We start from the raw sequence: 27,890 nt of genomic DNA, 5'->3' as shown, positions 1-27,890 counted from the left end.
AAAAACTAATGCTTCCAAGCCTAAATATAATTTTACAAAAAGAAAAGGAGTACTTGTGGCACCTTAGAGACTAACCAATTTATTAGAGCATAAGCATAAGCATCTGAGGAAGTGAGCTGTAGCTCACGAAAGCTTATGCTCTAATAAATTGGTTAGTCTCTAAGGTGCCACAAGTACTCCTTTTCTTTTTGCGAATACAGACTAACACGGCTGTTACTCTGAAACCTATAATTTTACAGTTAGAGAACAACCCAGCCACGCAGATTTCCCTCTTGCTTAGAATATTGAAGCTATTTATCTTCTATTTGAACATTCCGGGACAAATTCAGGAAAAATAGTCTTCAAGATCAACTGTCCATTTTTTCTAGGCAGGTTCCCCACCACCTCTTCCCCCTGAGGGACAGATTGTCAAATCTATGCCCACAATTGCCAGGAACATTTTAAATTTTCCTTTTTTCCCCTTTTCCCCCCAATTTTATTGCAGAGACATGGAATCATCTTTTAGTCCCCTTCTCAAGACAGCATCCCTATTTAGGAGAGAACTTAAAAACATGCTTAAGTCTTACTGAAGTTAATAGGTTTTAACCATATGCTTAAGTGCAATACTGAACAGGGGTTGACAAACATGGGTTTGAGTGCTTTCCTGAACTGGGATCTTACATAGTAGTATAGATGGCTTAAGTCTTTCCAGTTTGTTTTCTAACACGAAAGAACTGATTTTCAGTAGAACTCAGCTCCTGTTTGGGCACCAGATTTTCAAAAGTGCTCAGCACTCAACAGCTCCTATTGCCCTCAATATTAGCCATTGTTTTTACAGATACGGATGCTGCAGGAGCTTTGGAGCTCATATGGATCTTGGTGAGGGCTGCAATTATGGAATACACCTAAGCGGAACACACCGTTGCATCTATTCAAAGAACAAAACTTTGCTTCTGGACAAATTAAAAAAAATGTTTTCCCCCTCTTCTGAAAATCAAGACTACTGCAAATTTTAGCTTAGGGAGTGCTCTTGGTAACATTCCACCCAGCCTGTTTAATCGCTCCGTTATCCATGATTCTCACGAACCTTAAACTAATAATATCGTAATAATTCCAGAATATGTAAAACACCCCCTGGTCGGATTCCACCTCTTCCACTGAACCATTTATTAGTGGTTTTAGCTTGGAAATGCACCTGACCCAAAACCCTGACTACCTCTGAACGGTGAGGATATACAGATCAAAGTCCGGTCTATGTTTGAGCTAAGATGGATCAATATCTATAAATCAGGAAGTCAGTTTAAAGGGCTGGTGATAGTCTTGACAAGTGTCTCTGTTAAAAAAAAAATAAGACATGGCTGGGTTTATAATCCTTCTCCCTGACTCTTCCATAACAAATAGGTTCACTTTACAAGCCATAAGTTTTTTTTTTTCTAAGTGCTAATACATGTCCAACAAGCTGTGTTCTTACTGCCCTCGACACATCACCACTGTGCAATAAAAGCTCTCCAATCAGAGATCAGCTGACAGGCTCATGGAGATTCCAGCTCTCTTTCCCTTATTTCTTTTCTGACGTTTGCAATGGGTGGACCAGGAGGCAGCTAGGTGTGGGATTTTTGCTCAGCACACACTCCCTAAGAACAGCTGTAACCACAACGAGAGAATACTGCCTTGTCCTTACTGCCATGAAACACATGCGGCTCATTTGAGATGGTGTTGCCATTCCTGCAGCTAACCGACAGGGGCATTTAAGAGCAACACATGGGGAGGAAGGAGGGTCCAGTGTCTAGGGCACTAGCTTGGGATTTGGGAGACCTGTGCTCAAATCCCTTACCCACCACAGACTTCCTGTGTGACTTTGAGGCACAGAGAGGCTAACTGATTTGCCCCGTTTCCCATCTGTTAAAGGGAGATAATAGCACTTCCTACTTGAAAGGAGTGTTATGAGGATAAATAGATGAAAGGTTGTGAAGTGCTCAAATACTATGATAAGGGGAACCAAGTAAGTACCTTAGATAGAGAATACAGACTTACCTTCCGTGAAAGAGACTGCCCCAGTCACCTCATCTCTATGAGACCTACTGGGCTGCTTGTTTGGGCAATGCTTAGTGCAGATTGATACACACCAGAAAGAAATTTAAAAAACCACACTGTTTTAATGGGTGTTTGTTAGGAGCACACTGAAAATTACATGGGAAGCTGGTAGCAACCCTAATATTTAGGTTGCATAACAACCCATTACAACAGATCTTTTCAACCACTCTTTTTTGAGAAGCTCTAACACCTCCATTGCTTTCATCACACCTCTGACGTGTGTGTAAAAATTATGCCCACTAACACCTGCTAAAAAGGCTTAGTTCCTTTAAATTGGGCCTTCAAGGTTAAAACCAAACCTAGGAAGGAAAATACCCTTTTTTATTTGTGAATCTGTTTCCCAGAGTGTCTCTGGATATTTCGTTTTAAATTTCAGCCTCCTAAGTTTCTTGATTCATCTAAAATATTTATTCTTCCTGAACACCAGCATCAGTTTTTATTTCATTCTTGAAAACTGTGTGCACGCCTGTGCTGATATCTACACCTGCAGGCTAAGAGACTGCTGATTTGCAAAACTCACATAGTATTATATTATTTCAATCACGGGCACATTTCTGTTGGCACTTGTAAATGTGCACTCGCCCCACCAATAATATAGTGAAAGGAGACTGGTAAGGTAAGTAATGCTTCCTTTGTTTCTGACTCTGAGGAAGAAAAAGAACTAACAAGGGAATCTGGGAATTACAATGAATACAAAACTGATTTTGTTTTGTTTTGATTTCGTTTGTTTGTTTGGCTGCAATTCTTATGAAATTGTATGCCTTGGAAGAAAGGCATTTTGTCAGCAGGATACAAAGTAAAGAGTCTTTGCTCAGAATCAGAAATAACCATAATGGGTGGTTAGGTTAGCATTTCTTATGGTCCCCAGCCCACGCATCAAAGTCATTCATTTAACTAAGTAGAACACGGGAAGCAGGGATGCTTTCATTACCAAACCAGAGTGTACATAGCCATGTTTAACCCCTTAGGAACATTTGTCATTTTCTTTTGGGGGAGAGCATGGACGGATGGCCTGCCCCCTGGGAAGGGAATAACACAGAGGGATGGTATCTGAAGGAACCACAGGACCATTTATGTAAAAATTGGCACCCAGCAATGCATTGCTGTGAGAGCTTGAAAACACTGTTTCTCAGCTGTCAGTGGTTAAGAACTGCAGAAAGGAAACCCCCACAAAGAAAGGCAAGGGAGGTGAGAATACAGGATTCAAAAATGGTATGGCACTCAAAAATAATTAAGAACAGTATTCTTAGGAGAAGTGGTTTCATTAAATTGTTTTCAGGTTGCAATTTTCTCTCATCTTCCCCCCTCCCCCCGCCTCAGCAATCTTAAAGCAATAAAAGTATCAGATTGCTTTCTAGTGCTTGGATTCTCTTAAAACTGTCATTATTCAATTATCTGTCTATTCACTGGCCCTAAGGTCCAGTGAAGCAGATATTGTGAGCTTTCATTTAATGTTTTTAAACGCACTTCTGTCCACTTGTGATACAATAAAACTTTATTGAATTCTGTTCCCACATCACACTTAACATCCTTCACTTTTATTGATATGTAAGCCAGCCCACTCTTCTGTCAGCAATAAAAAGAGTATTTCTAGCAAAGAAATTACCCTTTTTTTCATCAATACCACAACAGGGAAACGTGAATTCAACATCTCTGTTTTTTTTAAACCAGTCTTTAACAAAGAGATGAATAATAGTTAAGTGTTGCTTCTCCCCCGTCCCCCATCACCTTGTCAGCATTTAAAAATATAGGGGACTATTCTAAGCATGAGAGAGAGTTGGTCACCTGTTGATGTCGACTAGCCCTGTTTAGCCAGAGGGGAGAGAAGTCAGGACAATCTATCCCTCATCAGAGGTCAGATCCATTTTGTTTCTAAAAGCAAATAATTCCTAGAGTGAGTGAGGCTGGCGGAAGCAAGGACTAGGGACAGGTAATACACCAGCCATTTTCAAAAGAGAACATGGGCTGGTAAAGTCATAAGAGGCTACATTTTTCAGAAAGAAATGGAGAGGCTTTCGCTGGACAATGCACTGTCACCAGCAAGTCTCCCTGCAACTGATGGAAGTTATGGGAAATTAGAGAAACAGGAGAAAAAACAAAACCAATGCAAGGCAGGATTGGGGAACCAACAGATAGTTTAAAATATTCCGTATGTTTTTCTTTGAGGGAACCGGCACAACCACGTTCTATTGAGCATCAGCGTCCAAGGTCAACTATATTATCACACTACAGCCAGTTCCCAAATGATGCTCTACTGGAACATATACTCAACTTTCCTTTGCTGTTCAGCGAATATTTCCATTAATGCTATGGCAACGTCTATAGCCCATGATTTGAAACCTTATGGCGTAAACCAACACCTTAGACATAGCAGGCCGAGACTACATTCTAATGGAACGTGTGATGAAACATTAATGCCTTAATTACAAAAGCTGATGCACTTCTCCTGCTTTGAGCAGGGGGTTGGACTAGATGACCTTCTGGGGTCCCTTCCAACCCTGATATTCTATGATTCTTTAGGAGAATAGCACATTGCAAAACTTAGTTCAAAAAGGTAACAGGGCACTAGGTTTCCAGCAATAGTAACAGTCTGAATCCAAGCGGTTCCTGAGAATAGCCCCACTACGCCATGGAAGATCTGCAATGGAGGCAGGAAATTGCCCAAAAACCATAGTCCATTTTACCTCAGCAAATAGCCAAGAAGGAATTCAGGTTTACTCAGTGGTACTGTGCAAGTTGCTTTTAACTTGTAAGGCACTCAAACAAAAAACAGCCTAAACCTCACTGTCTAGACCAAACTCAAAGCAGGAGCAGCTAGGTAGGTCTTGTTGGACGAAATTGGAGCATAGCCATGGGTAGAGATAACTTCTGTGTTTGATTGGCCAAAAGATGGCAGATTTCACTGCACACAGCGCGTTGGCACTAATATGGTCTGAAGTCACAGATTCCAGGAAGGGCTTGTCTACGCTACCAGCTAGATTGACGGGCAGCGATCGATCCAGCTGGGGTCGATTTGTCGTGTCTAGTATAGACACAAAAAATCGACCGCTGATCACTCTAGCGTCAGCTCTGATACTCCACCTCAATGAGGAGCACAAGGCGAATCGAAAGGGAGAGCGTCTCCTGTTGACACAGCACAGTGAAGACACCACGGTGAGTAGATCTAAGTACGTTGACTTCAGCTACATTATTCACGTAGCTGAAGTTGCATAACTTAGATCAATCCCCCTCACCCCATAGTGTAGACCAGCGCGAAGAGAGAGGTTCCGCTCAGCCATTCATTTATCACTTGCTCCAGCCGATGAGTGCTGTGAACTGCATGTGCCCAGCATGCCCTACTGATGGCTGTGGCTGCAGGACTGGCCTCACTGTTTCTCCCCAGCTGAGCTGGGGAGCTGTATCTCCGCTAAGGTGACCCAGAGGGTGCTCTCACATGAAGAGAGTGGGTGGTCTGATGATTGGCCTGTTTGCCTTCTCAGAGGATAAATGCCTCCCCCATACACTGCTGCAAGTCATCAAATGAGACTGCTAGTAAATGGTGTGAGAGCTTCACAGTCAGCAAGAAAGCCATGTGGTAGATAATTAGGTCAATAAAGTGTTATCATCCCTATTTCAGAAAAAACGGACACCATGAAACTCACAAAGACTTCCCAGGGGGCAGTGCAGCTCAGTGGGTTAAGCACAAGTTCTGGGGTTCAATCCTGGCCCATTAAAGCCAAAGGCAGCTTTGTCATTGACATCAATGGGGTAGGATTTCACTCCTGGACTGTAATGTTGCTCTTGACACTCTCCTGCTGTGTGAACCACTTTCACTGTGAAAGCCACAGGATGATTGTTCCCTGCCTCATGCAGTGGGGATGTTGTGGGGCATAACTAAATAGTGTTTGCAAACTACTACAGAAGTGTAACACGTTGCCAACGCCAGGCACTGGCGAGAACAGAACAGAGAAATTCTAGTCTGCAAGCCCTGTGCTCAGTTCACTAGACCCTGTTGCCTTTGGGGGGGCGGGGACACATGGACATACCCGCACAATGTGCCAGGTCCTTTGCTGGTGTATGGTGTTGTAGCTCTCTGTAATTAAGGGAGCTATACACCAGCTGAGGATCTGGCCCAAAATGTTAATCACAAATGCTGCAATTTTGCAAATCAGAAGATAAGTTGTCAGAATTCACCACAATTATTATCCCTGCCTCCAGCAGTATATAAAGATTACTCCAGTAGGTATTAAAAAACCCACAGCCATAAAACACCCTAACCTGATTTTAAAGGCATCATTTTTCACATTTGGATCATTAAAAACATTCAATCCCTACTGTACATTTGGTACTGAACAGCCTACCGCAAGAGTTATTTTACATCATGCACATAAGACCGATTAGCACCTCAGGGCATAATATTCACATATTACCTCTCTAACAATGCACCGCTATTCTTCTTTGTTTTCTATGCAACAAAGGCTATTGGTAATGACTAGTTCTTTACCAGAATGATCTCAGGAGGAAATAATACATGCCATGTAAATTGCAAATTGTAAGAAATACGACTTATGGTAAGTACAACCTCCTCACCCCCACTCCCCCCCCACACACTTTTTTTTTTTGGTAATGAAACGAAACACTGCCTTGCTAGGAGGTCACCTGCAAATCAGTAATTTTGAATAAAGCTCTATGGGTCACATCCAAAGCACATTGATACCAATTTTTTCATTGCCTTCAATGGGTTTTGAATCAGCCCCAATGTAAGACATCAGTTGTTGCATTTAGAAGCTTCGTGGTTTTTGTTTTTAATACTCAGACATGGACATAGTCCTAATGTTGAGCCCTGTTTTCCCCAATCGGCGGAGACAGACTAAGGATCCCTTGGCGAAGTAAGTCACTTTTGTTCAGGGACAAGGGCAGTGAGTTCTTTTGTATTAATTGCATCCCTCACTTTTCAGTTCCCAGCCATCTCTCGACAGCCGTATCACCTTACAACCCTTTCAGTTCCCACAGCAGACAGGCAGCCAGCTCCTCGGTGAGAGGTGCATACAGTTTGAGGGACTGTAAGCATGAGCGAGGAAGCTCATAACTTTCCCTGAGGAGATCACGCTTGTCACTTCCAAGACACATTCCTTCTTCTGTGGCTTGACACCAAGCATGAGCATATTTGTTTATGATCCCAGCTATCTTCTTCCATGGGTCAACTTCTGTGCTTCGGAAGAATGAAATGTTTTCTGGCTGGCTCTCACTACTCAATCCCACACATATTAAACTAATAAGGGAAGACCAGGGGTGATTTTAGTTTTGCCTAATTTGTTCCCTGAGGTGTACAATTTGAGAGCTTTAAGAAATCCAGGGTAAGAAACCCAGAAATTATTTAGTTTTGCATGACTTGATTCTTTACTATTGCTAACCAAATATTTATATTCCTCTTTGCGATATACAATTATTTTGACAGCAGAACTATAACTGAGTCCTGCTGCTATGAAAAGCAAATTCTGAGGCATCTTTACTTTTTGGTAATGCTGATTTTGCTCTATTAAAAATATAATACTACAACCACAGATGAAGATTTTTCTAAACCTAGAAAAAAATTAAGGCTTTCAGGACCTGCATGTAACTTCCCTTCACCAATTAAGAAAATTACAGTTTCATAATTCCTACCATCAACATTACACTCTCATCAATTAGCTTCCTATTTGCTTGTCCCTGCAAGGAGATGTAATACGGGACTTAAAAGGTAGCAATAAAATGTCACTAATTAAAATAACGTAGATAGGTCTAAAAAATGTTTGATATACAAATTACAATCAGAAAACTGTATAGTAAGCAATAAAAAAACCTAATTAATAGTAGTGTTTCATTTAACAGGAGTATACTTCACACTGTGTGTGAGATTTTCAAAGCCTTATCCACTGAATCTGGCGTGGTGTATACACTTTTGCCAATTTTGTCAGAGTGGTGGTTTGTTTTTTTCCCCATGGGTTCAAGGCCTAATCTTCAAGCAAATGAGATCTCTATCCATGAGAAGTGAAAACAGATTAATATACATACTGTAGGGGACACATTCATACTGCACTTCCAGGTATTTGTACGTTCCTGGGCAAGGATCTGGAAACACATCAGGGCCCGCTACCACTGCGCACTGTGTACGATTACTGCATCTGAAAGACAAAGACAATGACAGTCAAAATACAGATGGAGATGATGATGGGTAAAATTTTCATAAGTGTCCAAGTTACTTAGGCATCTAAGACCCATTTTCAAAAGTGATTTCCCTGCCTCAGCCTCACTGACTTTTAATGGAGCGTAGCAGTACTTCACTTTTGAAAATGGGGCATAGGATCTTATGTCACTCAAGTGCTTTTTTTACTTATTATTTATAATTTTAGTTCCATCTAAGCTACTGAGAGTGAATAGTTTTAAGTTGTTCGGAATTTCTTTTTTTAAGCTTTGACTTCCTTTTTATTGTTTTTTGTACGACGGTTATACAAGAGAACGTCTGAAGTGTACCCATTCAGTGTACCCAGTACATCAACAGCAAATTTAAACCGTGAAGCATGCAGCTGAAATATCCACTGAGGTTCTGATCCTACAAAGGGATCTATGCAATCAGACTCTCATACCCATAGGGCTCACATTGAAATCAACAAAAACTACTGATATGAATATGAGCCTTGACAGATTAATTTATTTAGGCCCTAATCCTGCAGACACTTTGCACATCTTTTAGTGATTGCAGGATCGGGGCCTTGAATTATACTAAATGGTCACAGATATGTCACTATGGAGACTCTTGTTCAAAAGACAAAGAGACCTGAAGGGGAACAGAAATCTAATGTAACTTTAAGTTGCACTGTTCAAGACAAAGTGCAAAGAGTAAATCAACATGTATCAGATTTAGTATTAGGTGTAACTAAACACAAATATTCTTAAATGAACACAAATATGATTTTCATATCAAGAGTGTCCCTTTAAATAGCGTTCTATACAATAATGATGTATAATTCAAAAAGGTGACTAGAAACAGTGACAAACAGGAAAGAAACAATCAATCATCAAGTAAACTGTCTAAAGAATAGAGCTGTTCTGCTTTAATGCCCAAAGAACGGTATTACACACCCAAATGCACACAGTACATTTACGTTTGTCATACAGAGCTACAATGCACGTGACTCCTCAGGTATTACATATTTCCAAAAGTACGCTTGTTCTCACTGGAGAGCCGATTCTAAAGACACATTGAGGCAAGAGTTACCTTACTCAGGCAAATAGTCTCTTTGATGTTAGCAAGGTTAATCACGTAAGTGAAGTTATTTGCATGTTTCAATGGTTGCAGTATTGAGACCAGAGATACGGCCTCCATTTGACACACATACTTGACCTGAAAAATGTGTGTGCATCCAAAGTTTAAAGTATACATTTGCACTGGGTATGTTCCTAAAGGAGCTATTGGAATATTTTATTAATGTGTTTGGGATACTTAGACAGACTCACTTAGCAAACAGTGGTTCTAAACAGAAAATTCCTGAAGTGTTCGTTCGGGGGGGAAATGACAATATACTCCTTCGTTTTCATCCTTTTCCATGCGGGATATAGAATTCCTCAGGGATAGAGCATTGCAGTTACTTTCACTAAAATGTTTCTTCCTCTGATATGACACTGGACCTCTGACCCCACCTTTCTATTGGCAGAAGCACCGGCATCCAGAGTGGAACTCATTTAGCTCTGGAGTGGAAATGTTTTGTGTTTACCTGAGGCTACAGTTTGTCAGCCTTAATGAGGATTTTATTTTAGCCCAGAAATTAAAACTGATTCATTAGTGAGTGCCTTAAGCTCAATATTTAAAAAAAAATTACAGAAAGATTAATAAAACCTGATAAAACCTACTCATCAGGCAATTTAGCGGGATAACAGATAATCCAGAGGGCTGGAATGTTGTAACGTTTTCCTATTGAGACTTATGCCAGCCGATGGTTGTCACAGAGAAGAGACTACTTTTATCATATAAATGGAGGAATAAATGTATTAACTTGAGGGCTAATTTTGTTGTCCTCACCCTGGTTACTGAGAGACAGGTGGCTTGGCAAGGATATACAGATAGTTAGGACAGTGTGTGCAGGCAGGCTTCCAAGAAGAGTCTTTGAACATAATCCAAAATTTCACTTCTAACAAAAATCTTTTATTGAGCTCAATGTGCCTTTCAAAATGCAATCGTGTTGGACTAATCCATAGTGTCTACAGCTTCACAGACAGTCCCCGCCATGTTACGTAGAATAACAATAATGCATCTTCAAGATATGCTTCAGAATCATGAGTCAGGCTCAAAAAAATCATGAGGTTGGCTTCAAAATCATGAAATATAAATAATTAAATAAATAAATAAATAAAATGTGGGTTCTTTTTATTTATGTTCTGGTTTCTATAACCTTGTGGGATGCACTCGCTTCATATTTTCAAGCTTTTCTCTGCAACCATGCCAGCGAGAAATTTGCTTTTGCACTGTTTTGTAAGTGAAAGCTCAGATTCTCATGTTAGCAAATGAACCAAGGTGCTGATGCTTTCAAAAAAAGCACACCACCAACACCCCTCACAAATATTGTGGGAATCGCAATAAAATCACAAGAGTTGGCAATTCTGGGCACAGCAACTTTCCAAACACACATTCTCAGCATTGGTCCTGAATTCAAGTGTGAATCTTTCACTGTCTTCCAGAACAGTGTGTGTTCCGGGACACCACCAAACAGGCAAAAAGGATCAAGCATTAAGGGAGGGAGGGGTGTGACAGTAGCTTATAAATTACCAGCAATAACTACTAGTTAGTTCCTGAAGTGCAAAGGTTTAGTTCCTGAAGTGCAAAGGTTGGTAGGGAGCACTGGGTCACCCACTAGATTAAGAACATAAAAACAGCCATACTTGGTCAGACCAATTGTCCATCCAGCCCAGCACCAGTGCCAGGTGTTTCAGAGCAAATGAACCGAATAGGTAATCATTAAGTGACCCATCCTCCTGTCACCCATTGCCAGCTTCTGGCAAATAGAGGCTAGGGGCACTTCAGAGCATGGGGTAGCATCCCTGCCCATCTTAGCTAATAGCCACTGATGGACCTATCCTCCATGAATTTATCGAGTTCTTTTTTGAACCCTGTTATAGTCTTGGTATTCACAATATCCTCTGGCAAAGAGTTCCACAGGTTGACTGTTCTGTGTGAAGAAATGCTACTTTTTGTTTGTTTTAAACCTGCTACCTATTAATCTCATTTGGTGACCCCTAGTTCTTGTGTTATGAGACGGAGTAAATAACACTTCCTTACTTACTTTAGCCACACCAGTCATGATTTTATAGACCTCTAACATATCCCCCCTCAGTCATCTCTCTTCCAAGATGAAAAGTCCCGGGCTTATTAATCTCTCCACATATGGCAGCCATTCCATTCCCCTAATCATTTTTTTTTCAGAGAACTATCCACAATGACTCCAAGAGCTCTTTTCTAAGTGCTAACAGCTAATTTAGACCCTATCATTTTATTTAAATGCAAAGTAATGCACATTGGAAAACAAAATCCCAACTATATATAGTTGGGATTATGTTTTCCAATGTGCATTACTTTGCATTTATCAACACTGAGTTTCATTTGCTACTTTGTTCCTCAGTCACGCAGTTTTCTGAGGTCCCTTTGTAAATCTTTGCAGTCTGCTTTGGACTCAACTATCTTGAGTAGTTTTGCATCATCTGCAAATTTTGCCACCCCACTGTTTACCCCTTTTTCCAGATCATTTATGAATATGTTGAATAGTCCTGGTCCCAGTACAGCCCTCTGGGGGACACCACTATTTACCTCTCTCCATTCTGAAAACTGACCATTTTTGTTTCCTATCTTTTAACCAGTTACTGATCCAGGAAAGGACCTTCCCTCTTAACCCATGACAGCTTACTTTGCTTAAGAGCCTTTGGCGAGGGACCTTGTCAAAGGCTTTCTGAGAATCTAATTATATTATATCCACTGAATCACCCTTGTCTACATGCTTGTTGACCCCCCCTCAGAGAATTCTAGTAGATTGGTGAGACATGATTTCCCGTTACAAAAACCATGTTGATTCTTCCCCAACAAATTGTGTTCATCTATCTGTCTGACAATTCTGTTCTTTACGATAGTTTCAACCAATTTGCCTGGTACTGAAGTTAGGCTTACTGGCCAGTAATTGCCAGGATCGTCTCTGGAGCCTTTTTTTTTTAAATTGGTGTCACATTAACTATCCTCCAGTCATCTGGTACAGAGGCTGATTTAAATGATAGGTTACGTGCCACAGGTAGCAGTTCTGCAATTTCACATTTGAGTTCCTTCAGAACTGTTGGGTGAATGCCATCTGGTCCCAGTGACTTGTTACTGTTTAATTTATCAATTTGTTCCAAAACCTCCTCCAATGACACCTCAATCTGGGGGAGTTCCTCAGATTTGTCATCTAAAAAGAATGGCTCAGGTTTGGGAATCTCCCTCCCATCCCCAGCCTCAGTGACTGATGCAAAGAATTTATTTAGCTTCTCTGCAATGGCCTTATCGTCCTTGAGTGCTCCTTTAGCATCTCAGTCATCTAGGGGCCCCACTGGCTGTTTCGCAGCTTCCTGCTTCTGATGTGCTTATTTTTTTTCCCCCCTGTTACATTTTGAGCCTTTTGCTAGCTGGTCTTCAGATTCTTTTTTGGCCTTCCTAACTATATTTTTACACTTCACTTGCCAGAGTTTATGCTCTTTTCTATTTTCTTCAATAGGATTTAACTTCCACTTTCTAAAGGATGCCTTTTTGCCTCTAGCTGCTTTTTTACTTTGTTGTTTAGCCACGGTGGTGCTTTTTTGGTTCTCTTAGTGTTTTTTTAATTTGGGGTATACATTTAAATTGAGCCTCTATTATGGTGTCTTTAAAAAGTTTCCCTGCAGCTTGCGAGGATTTCACTTTTGGCATTGCGCCTTTTAATTTCTGTTTAACTAACTTCCTCATTTTTGTGTAGTCCCCCTTTCTGAAATTAAATGCTACAATGGTGGAATTATTTAGTGCCTCCCTCCTCCCTCCACAGGGATGTGAAATTTTATTATGTTATGGTCACTATTACCAAGCAGTTTGAGTTATATTCATTTCTTGGACCAGGTTCTTTGCTCCACTTAGGTCTAAATCAAAAATTGCCTTCTCTCTTGTGGGTTCCAGGACAAGCTGGTCCAAGAAGCAGTCATTTAAGGTGTCCAGAAACTTTATCTCTGCATCCCGTCCTGAGGTGACATGTACCCAGTCAATATGGGGATAGTTGAAATCCCCCATTATTATTGAAAAAAGAACAGGAGGACTTGTGGCACCTCAGAGACTAACACATTTATTAGAGCATAAGCTTTCGTGGGCTACAGCTCACTTCATCGGATGCATAGAATGGAACATATAGTAAGAAGATATATATATACACATATACATACAGAGAAGGTGGAAGTTGCCATACAAACTGTAAGAGGCTAATTAATTAAGATGAGCTATTATCAGCAGAACAAATCTTTTGTAGTGATAATCAAGATGGCCCATTTAGACAGTTGACAAGAAGGTCTAAGGATACTTAACATGGGGAAATAGATTCAATGTGTGTAATGACCCAGCCAAGAATGAGCAGGGAAGGGGATCAGAGTGGATTTGCGAAGCTGGATAGACAATTTCACTAGAATAGATAAACACCACCCATTTTGTTAGCTGCTAAGTCACAGCATTTTATAAACTGAGTTTGAAGCCTTGTGAGCATCAAAGGAGTACTTAAGGTGCTTTTAGCTTTCTTTATTTCCATTTGCTATGAGATCTGACAGGGAGCTGTAATCTTTTATAAAGTCGTCTTTTTTCCAACCTCCTCCCCTCATATTTCTACCTGCAGTCATTTTTCTCACATGTGAACTCTCTAGGATGAATGGGAGAAGGTGGGGGGAAGGATGGGGGACTTGGCTCACTCAGCAGAGAGAATGCCAATCTCACCCCTTCATTGGGAACACCACACACTTAATCACTGCTGTGATTTAGGACTTTTCTACACATGAAGTTATTCCTGATTAACTAGCCTGGAGTAACTCCATATGGGGACACACTAAATCTGGAATAAAAGGGTCCCAACATGGAGTTACTCAGAGACAGTTAATCCGGAATAACTCCACATGTACACAAGTTCGAAGGGCAGGGAAGTTTCAGGCACCATTACTTTTCCATTTTGCAAGAAATCTAATGCCTGATTCTCCATTGACTTGACCTTGCCCAGTAATTTATATCTGTGCAAAGAGAGGGGAAATGATTCTAGAGGGTTGCAGCCACTTTGCCCAGAGATGAATGCCTACAGAAGAGGTGAGATGGGGAAGTCAGATCCTAGTATCCAGATTCTAGTACAAAAGTTCTCTTCATCAGACCCTAGGAGTCAGTCGTCATAGAATCGATTTGCTCTCTGGTTTTCACCTGAGAGCTGGGAAAGCACAAAGTAAAATCTGAACAGCCTGCATTTGCCAAAGTGGCAACCCAACATGAGACAGCTGGGCCCTGATTTTCAAGGGAGCTGTGCACTCAAAGCTCTTCTGAAAATCAGGCCTTCGGTTCAGCATCCAAACAGTATCCACCCATAATTAATGCATACTTTCAAAAACAGTGAGTCCTTTCCTCAGTTATAAGAAATCCCATTCTTCAGTACCACTTCACTCCAGCTACTCCCTCCAACCCAATCTCTCGATGTATCCATTAATGTTCTTCAAAATGTGGACAAATATTTACCCAAAAGAGTTGTGCCAATCTAACATAACAAATGCACTAACTGTAAACCGTACACCTACCTCTAGAATACATTTCAGTAGAACAAATTCCTTGTTCCATTTCAAAAAGCCTTTCTATGCTGTTAACATGAAACATTGAATATAAATGTGGTGTTTTCTTGTGCTGTAAGCAGTGGGACTGAAGGAAGCATTTCAGTTCAGTCAGATTCCCGAACTAGCTGCAGGGCTCAACTCAGTTTGTGTCCCCTGATTCAGGCTTTAAAAATCACCATCTCCCTTGACTGCATCTGCATGGCTTTTCTTTACGAACATGCTAATGCTTTTTAAGTGACAAGGTCATCTTTTGGTGGGGATAGGGAAGAGACACAGTATTGACATTGTAGACATTAAAAAAAAAGGCTATTCTGCAAGGTAATGTTTATTTTAAGTCTTTGCAGGCATTAGTAGCATTAGTAGCATTAGTAGCATTGGCTCGGCAAGGCATTAGTAGCAAGGCATTAGTAGCAAGGCATTAGTAGCATTGGCTCAGTATCAGTGTGAGGTTAACCAAGTTTGGGGCAATATATTTGTTACTACAGAAATGCAAAGATGGCATAAGATAGATGATCAATCCTAAAGTGCGGCCTTTCAGAAATTAATCATTTTAGTCTCAAAACCACTAAGAGCACTGGTGGCCTGTCCAGCTGAACTGAACCGTCACAATCACTGTAGAAAAGTGGCCATGAAATATATGAAGCAGCAGAGAGTCCTATTGGTTTCCGGAGCTAAAGGCCGCTCCCGCAGCCTAAGGGAAGGCGCCACTGAGCCCAGGACTCAAATAAATACAGGGGACAACAGAAAAAAACAGCAAAGACAAGTGTGAGTGTCAAAGGGTCAAAAATAGGGAACCTGAAGAGGACACTGAGTAGAGAACCCCGGACAGCGCCCACTGCTTCTCAAATGTGTCAAGGGAGCCAGCAGACGCTGCCCAGAGGAACGCTGCCCAGATACATGAATGGAGAGAGGAACGGAGAGAGGCCTCACAGTCGCAGAGAACCCCTCAGCCATCATCCGCTCCCTGGTGGTATACACTCCCACTTTGGCCATCGGTAAGAGTAGGTTGATGAGGATGTCTCACAACTTTGTGGGGCTGCGGACAGAGTGTCCATATACAAGAAGGCGGGGGGAGAAGTGCAGCCAAAAATGCAGAAGTGGGTCCCAGAAGGGGCCGGAAAAGGGGCTGCAACCTGGGGCACTCAAGGTAGGTATGTGCCAGGGTCTCCCTTACACCGCAGAAGGAATAGGCATCAGGGATAGAGGTGAACTGCAACAGGTACATGCCCGTGGTCATGGCTCCATGACAGAGCCGCCAACTAATGTCCCTGGCAGAATACAGGCTGGCCAACCAGGGTGCCTCACCCTCAACAGGTGACAAAAGGTCCTGCCACTTAGTGTCCGGGTGGGACATGAGGAAAGAATCGAGCATGAGTGTGTCCAGATGTGTCCTTGGCACTGTTCAGAAGCAAACTGCCTGCAGGTTGGGCAGCCAGCTCGAGGAGTGCAGGTGGGATGGCTGACGGGGTTTATGGGGCAGGAGACCAGTGGAAAGGTCTGGAGACCCTGGGGTGAGTGGTGGGCGGGGAACACCCTCCCGAGGAAACTGCTTGAGGTAAACCCAAGAGACGGGCGATAAGGCTGCCCTCACTTGCTGAAGTCCTAGGGTTGTCAGGTGTCCGGTTTCCGACCGGAACGCCCAGTCAAAAAGGGAGCTTGGCAGCACTGCTAAAAGTCTGGTTGGTTGTGCAGCACGGCTAAGGCCGGCTCCCAGCCTGCCCTGTCTCTGTGTGGCTCCCGGAAATGGCAATATGTCCAGTGGCTACCAGGCTGCCCCCGCTCCGAGCCCCCCTGCTCCATCCCAAAGCCCTCATCCCAGCCCCACATAAGAACCCACATCCCCAGCCAGAGCCCTCAACCCCCCGCACTTCACCCCCCTGCCCTAGCCGGAAGTCCCCTCCCACAGTCCAAACCCCACATTTCTGGCCCCACCCCGGAGTCCAAACCCCCTCCTACATCCAAACGCTACCCCCTGGCCCAGAGCCCCCTCCTGCACCCCAAACCCCTCATCCCAGGCCCCACCCCAGAGCCTGCACCCCCAGCCAGAGCCCTCATCCCCTCCCACACCCCAACCCCCTGAGCCAGCCCACTGAAAATAAGCACGTGAGTGAGGGTGGGGGAGAGTGAGCGGAGATGGAGTGGGGGGGGCCCTCGGAGAAGGGGCAGGGGCAAGGTAGGGGTGGGGCAAGGGTGTTCATTTTTCTGCTATTAGAACGTTGGCAACCCTATGAAGTACGCACTGGGGAGTTTGAAGAATGGAGAGCCCCATGTGCGGACTGAGCGCCAGGGGATTCACCGGGCCTCCCCAGTCATTGTCCAGGACGACTCTGATAACTCCTGCCAGGACCAACCTCTGGCGCACCAAGTTGGGGACTGTGTAGCAGGGGCTCTGCAAGGAGATATACCCTATTGGCGGCCACCTGGTTGCCGAAACCAACTTCCGGGTCTCGAGGAGGTCCTGGTAAAAGCCTGGCAGCCCAGAGACCTCTCAGATGGAGATAAAGGAGCTGCCAGTGATATCGGAGCCCCCAGAGGCGGCGGAGGAAGGCGTGCACCAACGTGCTCCATACCAGACTACATGCACCATAAAGGACTCTCCACAGGGCCTAGAGGCAGAAGACATGGACCTGAGTGCGAAGGCAAATCAGGCCCTGTCCTCTTTCCTCCAGGGGGAGACTCAAGACCCCGCAGAGACCCAAAAATCCAAAGGAACTCCAGAACTAATTCCTGGAGGTGGGCCAGGAAAACCTGGGGCCGGGATATTGAGCCGGTGCCAGAGCACACACAGGACTAGCTGGTTCAGCACCAGCGCCCTCCCGCGCAGGGAGAGACACCGGAGCAGTCCTGTCCATCTCCACAACCGCTCATCCATCCTGGCCTCCAAATCCTGCCAGTTCTCCAGCGGAGAAGGATGCATGGCAAAAAGGTAAATGCAAAGATAGAGCAGTGGACCCGGGCTCCACCGAATGGCTTGAAGCGCAGCTGGGAGGGAGCTTACCTGCCACCCATCCCCAACCACCAGGCCAGAGCTCTTGACCCCGGTGGAGGAGGCTGCTGAGTACATGGCTTGGTAGGCCTCCACCTACACCAGGTCGCCCGGGTCCTGGACCATGAGGAACACGTCACTGACATACGCCGACAGGACCAGCCGCAACTCTGGGTCACAGAGCACCAAACCCACCAACTTCCTGCAGAGGAGACGGAGGAAGGGTTTGGTGACCCGAGCATACAGCTGGCCTGACAGTGGACAGCCTTGATGCACCCCCCACCCAAAGCTGACAGCAGCAGCAGAGGGAGGAAGGCAGGTAAGACAGTACAGCATTCCTTTGTCAGTTAGGTGTGACATGCTGCGGTGTGGACGGCCCGAAAAACATGCCCAGAAATGTATACAGATACTATGCAAAACCCGTTGATTCTGGTGCACGTTATGCATGCATTGCCCCCACCCCTTTCCCTGGAGGTGGGCTCATGGGATCACTCTGACAGTGGTGTGGTCACAAAGTGAGCAAGGAGAGCTATTTATTTTTGAGATGGTATTTTCTGTCAATCTGCACCGAATGTACAGTTTTAAGCTACGGTGACCTAACAGACCTTGGAACCTGCTTGCTTGACCTGCCCTTCCCAGCCCTGGGCCTGGGTGCATGGCGGGAGTCAGACAGCAGGTGGCCAGAGAACAGAGCACTCCAGCAATTCAGAACTGTAGAGAATCCTATGAGCAGCAAGTTAATACTCCTGTAAATTAGAGCAGACTCCAGCAATGGAGCACGCTCAGTGCCTCTGGAGTGTTCAGAGGTTTTCGCCGCAAGTCTCTAGCAAACCCCACTGAATATAGCAATTTCAGAGGTTTATAATTTAGCTGAATCTGGGGGAATTTTCATGGGGGGGGGGACAACAAAAAATTACATGTCCCCACTACCACTCCCCTGCCAAATTTCAAGTTCCTATGCCAAATCCTGGAGATACTAAACTCCTCCAAGAAATTATTGGATTTTTTTTTAACATGGCCAAAAATATATTTTTTCCCCAACTTTGTTCTCCCCTGTAGCTGGACTATTTTTGCTGGATCTTTCAAATTAAAATCGGTCTGAGACACAGACCCAGCATGGAGAATTTCAGCCCAAACAGTTAAAATCCAGCAAAGTTATAAGTGCCTGAAAACAAAGGTTTATACTGGAAAGTGTTTGGCGATTCTAATTACAGATGTCACTACCAGCTCCATTTGTAATTTTGGCTCTCTTCTATTTACAGATGTTTATAACAGGAAACCTCTTTAATGTCTTTTCTTTTTGCGAATACAGACTAACACGCTGTTACTCTGAAACCGGTCTTGAATGTCTGTGTGTGCTGCTCAAGAGAGCACGTCTGCACTCATTATTGCAAATCAAGAAAACAGAAGTATTCTCACCCCCCTCAACTGAAACTCAGAAATGTATTTTACATAGACTTCATATTTCTGCAAAGGCAGGGCAGGCTCCACATGACCAGACACACAAATATAGCTGAGCCATCAATATCCAAGCCTGTTTCTCAAGGCCTATTATACTTTTCTAATGGTTTTACAGTAAGAGACAGACTTAATTCATTATCCTTCCTGGCAATGCTGCAAGATATCCTTTTTCCTCTCTGAAATGCAAAATCTCCTCTCTGGATGGCTGCCTTAGCAAAGAAGCTGTCACAGTAAATAAGTCAGCTAGGAGTGCATTCTTCCCTGTCACTATGTGATATTTCCAAATCAACCCTTTAGGAAGGACCGAAGGGGTGGGAGGGAATAATAGCCTGGAGAAAGTAAATGGGAAACAAAGAGAAATTTCACTCAAAATAGGAGTTTAATTAGAGTTCAAATGATGGCCTGCAAATGCGGGGAGGGTGCATGTTGGGGGACACACAAGTCAGGAGAAAAGTCTTTGGCTCACCACATTTGCTTTCAATAACGTGCTGCGCAAAAGCAAATTTAAAGTTTCTGTTTGTGTTTAGCTTTCAGAAACAAAGAATCCCTATGCAGAAATGGTTTTTTTCCCTCCAAAGGACAATGGGGAAGGGGGTGGTGACAAGGAGATGATATTCTCTATCATTTTCTTCATTATGAATGGTCCTTTTATATTGATCTTTCTCAGTACAGAAAAGCTGACTTTCTAACCTTTCCTGAGGTCTAATGATCAGTGATGTGTAATGTTTGCACAAGAGTCTTGCTACCGGCTGCATTTTATTGTTTTTTATTGACAGGTTGAATTCTCTATCAGAAGGCCTAGAGCTTTTGGATAGCCCTTACTCACAGGATCAAACTGCACGAACTGCAGCCTGTTCAAGGCTCTCTGTAGAAATATGCCAAAAATAAAAAATTCCAGTCCTCATGAAAGAATTACAATGATGCATTATTTTGATTGCATTTAAGTCTCGTTGGGCTTACTTGAGAAAGTTTTTCCTTCATCTACCTTCAGCCCCAGTTTGTTACAAGTGACTTTTTAAAAATAATTAAAAGAGAGAGAGAGAGAACCAGCTCAAGCCACAAGTGATCTGGATCTAACAAAATTCCTCTAGATGAGGTATTTCCATGGGGCCAAACTAAATAGGGCTTGTCTATGCATGGCGTTCCTGATTAACTCCATGTGTGAACACTCTTATTCTGGAATAAGAGTGCCTTGATCCTATTTAGCTTAACCCACTTTCAAAGCACATTTCATCCCATTCATTTAGAAACACAAACAAACTTAAATTTGGTGAGGTATTGCATCATTTTGCATCTACCCTTTCTACTAAGTAAAACATGCTTAATATCCTTTGTCACTGCTGCACTTCTTTCCCCTCTCTCTTTCCATTTCACTCTCTCACCCCCACCTTTCCTCTGCCATGGATCTTCTTATCTCTTTTCCTCTCTCTTTCACAAACTCTTTCCCCCTCAGCATAGTTTTCCTATGTTGTGTAATAATTGTTTTCTCTTTCCTTCTCTTCCCCACAATCTTGTTTTTCCCTCGGTTGCGCTCTCTTCCGCCTTCACTCACACTTTCACTCACCTCTCTCTCCCTCCATCATTCATTTCCATACACTCTGTGATCTCTTAGAATCACAGAATATCAGGTTTGGAAGGGACCTCAGGAGGTCATCTAGTCCAACCCCCTCCTCAAAGCAGGACCAATCCCCGAAGTTTTTTGCTCCAGATTCCTAAATGGCCCGTCAAGGATTGAACTCAACCCTGGGTTTAGCAGGCCAATGCTCAAACCTCTGAGCTATCCCTCCCTCTGCACCTTCATCCTCTCTCTCACACTCTCCTGCCTCCCCCAGCAAAAAACCACACACGCCTCCTTCCCACTGACTCATTCTCTCCTGCCTCAAACCTGACCCCCAACCTCTCACAGGTGCTGTGACAGCATTCCCTCACAATCAAGCCAATGCACAGGTGCATGCTGCTCTCTGTGCTGCAGTTCTGTGCGGAGGAATCCATGGCCACCCAGCCTGACTGCCCTACATGCCATTGGGTGGTAAGAAGCAGAGACTGGGTCAAATTCTCAAGGAGAACATTATGGAGAGATGGCTCTAAAAGGAATGTGAGACCATGATCTTATTAGATGGGGCCCACCAAGTCAGAGACAGGCACATGCCTGACAATTGGAAAGGGGAAGAGGAGAAGATCCCACTCCTAGTGACCTGCCAAATTCCTAGCACAACAGAGGCACCCTGATCCATTCCGTCTCTTTTCCTCCCCCACCCCAGCCACTGGACCTACACAGACCATGGCCTGCTGTGATTTCACAACTGCCCAGCTGGGTGACAGCCAGCACCAGGATCAGTGTTAGGCATTTAGGGGAAAAAGGAATTTATTTCCATGAGCTTGCCACCATCACCCCAAGCAGCTCCAAAACTGCTGCCCCCATGCAAGTTGTCCCCTCTGTTCCACCTTCCTGCAGACCCGAACAACCATCTTCCTGGAGCCCTAGAGCATGGCTGTTTTGTATGGCAGTATAGGGCTATGCCCCCAAGCTCCCCATGCCCAGATAAATTGAGCAGGATTTTGGCACAAGGAAGGTTTATTTGTAAAAAGTGCAAGCAGCACTGGATTTTTCAAAGAAACAGGGCACCATTGTATGAAAGATTTTTGCTCAGTAACCTGCAACAATACTATTCAGTTTGCCTATTTTTGTAAAAGAGCAACACCCTAGCTTTTCACTTATCTATGTATCAAGCTAACTAGCTCTCTCATTCCCACACTGCCAACTTCAGTAGCACCCAGATAAAAAATGTACTTTACACACCTTCACAGTACAGTCCGAGAGCTGAGATAACAAGCCTTTCAGAGCATTGTTTTCCCTACAAAGATTCCTTGTTACTCTCAAACCCCAACCCCACCACTAATATAACTCCCACCATATCTGCTGAGAGGGCAGCAACCTCGAATCTGGAGCTAATGTTGAGCTAAGGTCACTTGATAGAGAGGTACAATAGCATTCATTCTACCCCCGTCCTGAGATAACGAACATGCCACTCACAGCTGGAAAGACCCAGCTTCACAGCTGAGGATTTAAGAACCAAAAGGCTCCACCAGTTGATCCATCTTATATTGACTTCAGTGACAGCAAAGGCACTTCCTAGTGAGAGCCAACCCTGTCTGCAGGGAGCACCTCACATTTGTCTAAGAGCTGGCCATGAATCTAAAATTAAGTAAATACACTGGGAGGAGGGGGCAGCATGGAGCTGAGGTCCACACGAACTTTGCACCTAGTTCAATGGTTCTCTGTCATGGCAACTCAAACATTTTATCTCGAGTTTTCTCATTCCTGAGTTTCCATCCATTTCTTAAGTGTGCTTGTGTGGATAGAAAAGGCTAGTTATGGTAAGCATTCTGCTCTGTCCCTAATGAGGGATAAATAAAGGACATAATTTTCCTTTGTTGTCACTCTCAAGGGAAGCTACTGTGTTTTTTTTTTCTCTCCTCTTTCATCAGTGAAAGTTAATTATACTTTAATTTAATTACAAGTAACAGTGAACGTGAGAATTTCAAAGTATTGTTCATAAAAAGGCAATGTGCTCTCAGTTATATCGTTAACAAAAGGGAGAAAGACTGACACTCTTTCCACTGCATTTCTGTGGATTAATGCGTCACTTTGGGGACCTAAGCGTTAAAAAATAGCCTGGCCACAATTAATTACTGGCAGCTCTGTTGTCATTTTTAATCACTCTGTAGTTGGTCACCAGTCAGGTGTGTCCTCCTTCCAATCAGCAAAGATTGGAAAAGGACAGAGAAACATTAAAGGCACTTCTGGGTTGAAAGCATAGTATCCAAGTGTGCTATGAACATTTGTGAGAGCAGGTTTAATGTACTAGACTTCCACCTCTAGATTGCTCGGTTAAAGTATGCTTTAGACTAAACTCATTTGTATTGAACGCCAGCTCAACCTTGATACAATAACTGAATGAGTAGATGGAATATAAACAAACACAACCTACAGTCCAGAAAGACAAAGCTAGGTAACCCCCTAAGAAATTTAGGCACATAGGGAAGACATCTGTGTGGCACTGTAGTTGTTAAATAAAGAGTGGCCTGTCTCTATGTGGACGTGCACATGAGCCTTCCATCTCAGTTCAGCCATGTCAAAAGATTTGGATAAGTGAAGGGTAGATTATCCTTAACCTTAGCAGAGTTATTTGAAACTATCACTGTCTACTAAGTAATCATCTACTTTGGTGCCCACGGGCAGAATGTTCTGAGCATGCAGGAGGCAGCTCGGGAGCCTCTTTGTCGAGAGCCTCTGCCCAGCAGCAACAAAGCTGCTTTCCGTTGTGGCACTCAATAGAACAGTGGGGGAAGCCAGGCATCACACATGCCTACTGACTGTGACTACCCACCAGAGCGCCTTCCCCTAGTGTGCCTGGACCTAGCATTCCCTGGGCCCTAAGATACCTTCTGGATCATACTTCGATGGCCATCCCCTCACCATACTTGTTCACCCCTCCAGTAAGGGCAGGCTTTTTCCACACAGTGTAACTCTCCGCATAGAGGGTAAAATTATAAATATATATATATATACCCCCACACACACATATACATGCCCTGGATTGAGAACAATCTGATAGATAAGGGGACTTTTGAACTGAACCTTTGTGAGACAACACCAACTAGGAACAATAACACCTTGGAGGGCTTCGGAACCATCAAGGCTGTTTTTCCTTTAGTTGGCTGAGTTTTGCAAAAATATTCTAAATGATTTAGACATAATTAAATACTATCCTATACATGCAAAGTTAAATTGTCCTTGGGAAAATGAAATGTTCAAGTTTACGTTTTCAGAAAAGCTCAACTCCCACAACTGGGCCTGGACTTTCAATAGGGTTCAGCTCACACTCAGGCACCTAAATAAAGTAGCTTTTCAAGAGGGCTCAGTACACAGGAGTTCCTGTATGAGAGCTCCTGGGCAGTCACTGTTTTTTTGTTTTTGTTTTTTTCTGCAAACCTCCTCATTTCATTCAGGTGCCTGAATGGAAACTGAGCTCTTCTGGTAACCCAGCCCTGACATGTTTATGGAAAGAACAAGCTGTCACTGGGTCAGTACTGAAGCTCATCCATCCCCTGAGCCTTAGACAATGTGACTGGGGCAGGAACTGGGAATTCTAAATTGGAGGGGACGAAACATTGCTGTGGCAGGTTGACTTTTGAAAATGGTGACTGGTTGAAGCCTCTCAGGCCTACTAACATGATCCTATGGAGTTGGATTAGAGGGCAAAAGCGCCTGATAAATTAATCACATGACTCCACAAACCATCATCTTTCAAATATGTGCTGTGGTTTTGGTTAAATTTATTTGAAACTATTTGGTGCCTTGGCGCAGTGGGTCCAATATGGAGAGAGAGAGAGAAATTATAATATTCATTTTGGAAACTTTGAAAAATGACTTCTCTAAATGTTATTGTCAAGCATTTTGGAGACCAATTCCTCATACCCATCTACCAGTGCTAGAAGAAAGACCTGTGCCCTGCTAGCAAGTGGGAACTCACAACTCTCCTCCAGTGCTAACAAATTCCTACCTCTGGCCATAAGAGTTTGCAGGACATTGGATCTGAAGCCTGCCACTGGTGCACAACCGAAACTCATCTGTCCTGCCTCACAGACCCTATAATTTTGGGGGGAAATTCCACACTTCAGAGAAAGAAGGAAATATTTTTGAAAAGAATGGTGGGTGCTTGATAGCTAGACTGAGCTCTGGAATATCAGACGCAGTCCTGGTGCAATAGATAGTATTTTACAAAAACCATTAAAGTTTCTGTCTCTAACTTTCACATTTAATGAAAGAGAGCGATAGTAAGAGATCTGGATAATTCTTGTATTACATTAACAGATAATGCCATCCTTTCTGTCAAGCATGCAGTCCTGTGAATCTTACTGACATCACAGCTCCAGCATCAGTCCTGGAGGAAGGAGGGAAATGTACTGTGAAAGATCAGTTTGGCACAGTGTTCACAACAACTTATCAGGGTCCTGTTTTCAGAAATTGTGGGATGTGAGAGAAGAGAAAGTGCAACACATTCCTCTGTCTTTGGAGTTATTCTGCAACAAAAGCAGAGACTTATTACTGAAGAATTGTAATATCTAGCTAGTCAAACAAAACAAGTGATTCCACAAGTGAGCAATTAAAGACCATTGGACATCCAGCACTCACAGAACCTCACTGTTGAGTAACTAGGTTCAAAAGTGGCTATGCTCCTGGAATACTGTTTCCAGTTCTGGTGCCCACAATTCAAGAAGGATGTTGATAAATTGGAGAGGGTTCAGAGAACCACCATGAGAATGATTAAAGGATTAGAAAACCTGCCTTAGAGTGACAGATTCAAGGAGCTCAATCTCTTTAGCTTAAAGAGAAGTTTAAGGGGTGACTTCATCAGAGTCTATAAGTACCTACATGGGAATCAAATATTTAACAATGTGCTCGTTAATCTAGCAGAAAAAGGTATAATACAATCCAATGTCTGGAAGTTGGAGCTAGACAGGAAATAAGTACATTTTTAAGGGTGAGAGTAATTAACCATTAGAACAATTTACCAAGGGCCATGGTTGATTCTCCATCACTGACCATTTTAAAATCAAGATTAGATTTTTTTTTTTCTAAAGAGGTCTGCTCTAGGGATTGTTTTGGGGCAGTTCTCTGGCCTATGTTATTGACAGGGTCAGACTCAATGATCACAGTGGTCCCTTCCAGCCTTGGAATCTATGAAAAAGACCACTTAGCTTTTTTTAGAATCCAGTATTTTTAATTAACACTTGAGCATCAGTTAAACAGCTGCCAACACAATGAAACTATTACTTGGGACTGATCTATATTTGGCCCCACTGCTTTATCACATTCAGATGGAACTTAATTAAGCTTCTGTTATTTAGCAAAAGCAAATAATAAAATAAAATTAAAATCCATGGTTTATGACAGAGATCTGCACTGCTATACTGATGCAAAATTTTGAGGGTTGTTTTAAATCTTCCAGTGGGATCCCCCCCCCCAAAAATGCACTCCCCTCATGTTGCAGATTCCTTCAAATTGCATTAGACTGAAAACAACATACTTGCTCATTTTGCCAGCAACATTATGAGGATGGACACCATGATATGTCCTACCTTGTAAACGCCTTCATCACATGGGTAAGAAGTCATTATTCACCCAGGGCTGCTCAGGGAAGTAAGTGCCTATCAGTGTGAGTAAAGGGTTTACAATCTGGCCCTGCGTAAATGTTATGCTGGTAATGTATCATCTGTGGATGGATAGCTTGATATCAACTGCCTCTCAAGTCAGTGCAATGACTCTCATTGTCTTGAATAGGAGCTGAACCAGGTTGGTATGGAAGATATTACTTGGGTAACCGAAGTATAATTGAGTGTATATTGAAGGGCCCTGATGCTACGAGGAGACCAGCACAGGAGAGTAGTTCACCCTGTGTCTGTCTTGTCTCAATATATGTATTTGTGGCCATCTACTACTCTATGTCTGTACAGCACCCCGCGCTGTGGAGACCTATTCTTAGTTGGTCCTTAGGCACTACCAGAATAAACATGATTAATATAAATAATAGTTTGTGAGATCACTAAAAATCCCTAAATCCATTTCTTGCCTCCTAAAGCCTCTCCTTCCTCTCCTCTCTGCATTGGCATACACAGTGCCACCATCTTTCCTGCCTCACGGTCATTTCCACCCATTTCCAACGCATGTATCCCGGCTCCCTCTACATTCTCTACAACAGATCAAAAACGTACTGCTTCTTCACCATCCCACTGGCTAAAAACCTTGTCCACACCCTTGTTTTCTGCTGCCCACAATGCCATAAATCCCTCCTCTGTGGCCTCCATTTCACTTCAGTGGGGTGAAGGAGCTGGTTTAGGGAAGCAATCCGGTCCTTAGCCTTTCACAAACAATAAAGCTAAGCACCTAAAGTGTTCAAAGCAGCTGCAGACGCACACTTAGAGACAATGGCTTAGATTCACTGGATAGTCCGGTTTCTTCTACTAAACATTCACAAAATCAAGCTGTAAACGTTTCAGTGATGACTACGGGAATTTCTACCCAAAGAGAAGCAAGTCCAAGACGGCAGTCACAAACAGTGTGTGAGGAGCCAGTGCTCTGCAGAACTTTAACAGCTCTCAGGTCCACAATTGAGAATGCCAGGAAACATGGACTTGTGAGAAGTGTGGACTTGAGAGCTGTGGTTTTTTGCTCCAGTGAAATACTGTGCCTCAAATGACATCACAGCCCTCAGCAGACACCACCGCCTTTGGTAGTAGTCACTGGGCTTTTTATCCAATTCCATGTGTGCTTGTTTACATTTATATTTATCAATCCCTTGCTCTCTCAGGCAGGTGAAGGCTGTGGTGCAGAGGTGACAGACAGTCTCCTGGGGCAAGTATAGGGATGACTATTTCCTTCCTAGCATTCCCTGATGTCTAATTATGGAGGTGCACTTGCGTCAGACTGAGGGACACCACTCTCTTACCAGCCCAGCCA

General features: G+C 43.3%; 1 protein-coding gene across 30 annotated transcripts in view; it reads right to left on the bottom strand.

Annotated features, from left to right (window-relative positions):
* The window catches only part of ADGRL3 (adhesion G protein-coupled receptor L3), an 821,427-nt gene that overhangs the window by 361,324 nt on the left and 432,213 nt on the right, over nt 1-27,890 (bottom strand). For all 30 annotated transcript variants that reach the window (XM_073340228.2, XM_073340229.2, XM_073340198.2 and 27 more), the window contains one exon: nt 8,107-8,216. In XM_073340228.2, coding sequence (XP_073196329.1) covers nt 8,107-8,216 — 110 coding nt within the window. The remainder of the gene's footprint in view (nt 1-8,106; nt 8,217-27,890) is intronic.

This window comes from Lepidochelys kempii, chromosome 4 (genome assembly GCF_965140285.1).
Source record: "Lepidochelys kempii isolate rLepKem1 chromosome 4, rLepKem1.hap1, whole genome shotgun sequence".
NCBI lineage: Eukaryota > Metazoa > Chordata > Testudines > Cheloniidae > Lepidochelys > Lepidochelys kempii.
Note: the sequence above shows the minus strand (reverse complement) of the source record. Positions and strands in the feature narration are given on the sequence as shown.